Genomic DNA, 3,359 nt, shown 5'->3' with positions numbered 1-3,359 from the left:
TTGTCTCGTAGGAACAATTGACTTGTGTGATAAGTCTGATTGAGAATTCTTAACGAGTTTAAGAACTCAAAGCGAGTTAAAAGTTTGTGAAAAGAGTTATTTGAACTGAAAATTCGGCTGATAGCCAAGTAGATTTGTTGTTGTTGAAGTTGAAGATGCCAATCTCCTCCAAGATTCGTCCTTAGCCTATCACAAGAGGATCTCTAAAAATCAGGCCGAAATAATCCTCCTCATATCATAAAAATCCGATCTTAACCGAACCCAAACCGAGCCGAACAACCAACTTCCACTGAACCGACCCTTAACTCTATGGAGTTTTTTAGGATTTATAGGGGATAGGGGGTTGTAACTGACCCTTAATCCGCTCCTACGTGGGTGTGATTCTCTCAGATCGTGGGGAGAAATGATTTTAAAACTGTTCGACTCACGTTTGAATGAGTCAAACGCCCAGGACAGCATTTAAGAACCTAACTCCGCATCTTAGATTGGAGACGCGGAGTTGGATATCCGCTGGAGGTTGAAAAACGCGAGGGCCGCCCGCGTTTTGTTTACTAAAGACTGGAAACACGGGGGTTGCCTGCATTTTGTTTGTTGAAGATTGGAAACATGGGGGTCGCCTACGATTCAAGAATTGAAACACGAAGATGAATTCCGCATTTAGAAGGGGCTAGTTGACTTGTAGCCTCTTCTGTAGAGCGTTGCAAGGATCATTGTTCAGTAATCTTTGCTTTAGTTGTTGTGAGGTGTGAAAGTCGTTGAATTGTAACTCACACAGTTGATTGTGATGGCCACTGAATAGAGTTTTTATCAGTTGTCGGAAGGGTTGTTGAATTATAACTCCTCTCGATCTATGTGAAAAGTCCTCTATTTGCAGCTTTCATTTGTTAACATGAAAGTCGTCTAATTATAACCTTCTTAGTCAAGACTGTTAATTGACATTTGACAGGGATCAACTATCTATTATGATTTTTAGACAGTCTACAAGGAGTCATAGTAGTAGTCTCGAGAGTGGGTGAACCTGCATGAAAAAATGGTCGGAACACGAAAGGAAGGTGCAGTAGAATTCAAAATAAACCAGGCTTACCGGTGATAGAAAAAGGGATATGAGCAGACGCCTTATCTGACACGATCTTGAGGGCATCATCAAAAAGTATGATGGCATCCATAGAATCATGCTCTTCATCCTCTTCATCACCACCTCTGATGTTATCAACCTCAGCGCCTTCATCATCTTTATTGTCACCAGCTGCATCACCAATTGAGGAGGCTTCGTAATCTACTTCCTCTTCGTCATCACGCACAGCTGAAGACTCAGGGGAACTAATGACGATAGCTGACTTAGTCATGAGTCCCGTTGTCGGGCTAAGTCTTGAATTACTAGTTTGTGGCATTAGTACTGAAGGAGGAGGAGATTGATTTCCTTCGAGGCCACTTGGTGCTGATACAGGATCTTTGAGAGAACCCATCACCGGAGTAGATTCTGTGTCTATAATCATTAATTCGTCCTCTTTGTCCTCAGGAGGATGGTAAGAGGAAGCTTCGTTCGACAGGGCTGAGCCACTTGAACGGAGCCCAGTTCTGTGTGGTAGGCCCGTGACTGAAGACTCTTGTTGTTCTTCTTCTTCTTCTGCAGCTCTGAAGGCATCCACCATCAATTTTAGCTTTTGCTGGCCTTTAGTAGGAGGAGACTCAACCATCAACTTTCAACGAGTCTGTTTATCGTATTGGCCAGTTTCATCTGCTGTAAGAGCCCTCTTTCCAGTAGCTCTTGTTGTGGGAGTATCAACCATTCGGGGTTCTTTCAACGGAACTAGCTCAGCCGCTTGTTCCTCTTCTTGTCCAACAGGCGGGTCCTCAAAAGACAAGTACTCGTCAATCCCTCCCAGTCGAGATGTCTTAGACCCCCTTCTTGAAGCATATATACGTCTGATTTTCTTCAGACAAGATGTATTCAACTTGTAGCCAGAGGTCTGAGAAGCAGCAGAATACCAATTGCAGAAACCCATAGAAGTGTAGGAATTAGGTGTTTTATGGGGGAGATTGAAGACGGCCTTGGTGCAACCAGCCACTGAATAGTACCAGGATCTGGCCCCTTCGTACAGGTTGCCTACAATCGCAAGCTGAGGTCGAGGGTTTCTAACATATAGCTGGTCATATCCAAATTGTCGAGCAAACCTATATGGTTGATATGGATCAATAAAACATTTGCCACCCTGCCTGAAAATCAAGTAGCCTGGCCTGATGTAGAGCAGCCAGCGAAAAACACCCACATTTAGCTGAGTAAATCCGTTAGGGCCTGTCACATCCTGAAACGTCACCCCGTATACCCCACCTTCAAAATCGGGGAAGCAACGGAAGATGTGATAATTGGTGTCCCGCGACAAAATCTGGCGAATCCTAACCATGTAAGTCCCCTCCCATGTTGTTGACTCCAATCGTTGTATAAGAGGAGTTGTCACGCCCCGCTTCCCAAAATACCAGGGAACCGGGACGTGAACAAGCCCGCGACGTATTAGATTGAGAAGAAATATACAATATCATTATTTTTCTCTTTTCTTTTCTTCTCAATCCAATACGCTAAGCGTCTAGAAATAAGTACAATGCGAAGTCACAGGTCCCCGATCACACATAGCAAGAATATAAAGACAACCCAGAATAAAAATAGACATATCATCAATGGTAAATCATCCCAGACATAAAATACGGGTCAAATATGCCCTTATACAAATCTAAACAAAAGAATACTGAAAAGATACAAAATACACTGATCAAATAGAAATGGAAGGTAGTACGAAAGAAAACAGAGGACCAATAACTAAGCTTCAGCTTCTTCTGCTCCGTCTGCAGGGCACTCCTGCTGAGAATCTTCTGGCTCCTGGAGATCTTCTGGCTGAACCTGTTCTTCTCCTAAGTCTGACGTACACCAGAGAAAACAGGTGTACGTCAGGTGCATGACGCACGGCAAGACCCGACCCCACAAAGAAAATAGAACGAACAGAAATCCAATGCGAAAAACGATACGATAACAGAAACAACAAAAGAACGTACAATCGAAATCCACAAATCAACATGAAAACACTACTAATTTATGATAACAATAAGCATCCAGAATCGATCAGGTAACGAATTATGCAGCTAGCGATCAGTCTAATCATCCAAACAACAAGGACATACACTAGATGGAATTAATACTTAAAAATCTACAACAAGAGACGTAGTACGTCGAGCGAAATAATCCAAACAAGGAAACCCTCATGTATATACCATATGTCTCAAATTGTAGATAATTAAATATTAATCCTAATCTAGGTATGGAAAGAAATATAACTGGCCTATATCTCACAAGGATCCAAATTCAT

At 42.6% G+C, this 3,359-nt stretch overlaps 1 protein-coding gene across 1 annotated transcript in view; it reads right to left on the bottom strand.

Moving 5' to 3' along the window:
• Positions 1,704-3,359, bottom strand: part of LOC109845813 — a 45,513-nt gene continuing 43,857 nt past the window's right edge. The window contains exon 11 of the mRNA XM_020415080.1: positions 1,704-2,332. Within this exon, the coding sequence (XP_020270669.1) occupies positions 1,704-2,332 (629 nt within the window). The remainder of the gene's footprint in view (positions 2,333-3,359) is intronic.

This window comes from Asparagus officinalis, chromosome 6 (assembly GCF_001876935.1).
Source record: "Asparagus officinalis chromosome 6, Aspof.V1, whole genome shotgun sequence".
In the NCBI taxonomy this organism is placed as follows: Eukaryota; Viridiplantae; Streptophyta; class Magnoliopsida; order Asparagales; family Asparagaceae; genus Asparagus; species Asparagus officinalis.
Note: the sequence above shows the minus strand (reverse complement) of the source record. Positions and strands in the feature narration are given on the sequence as shown.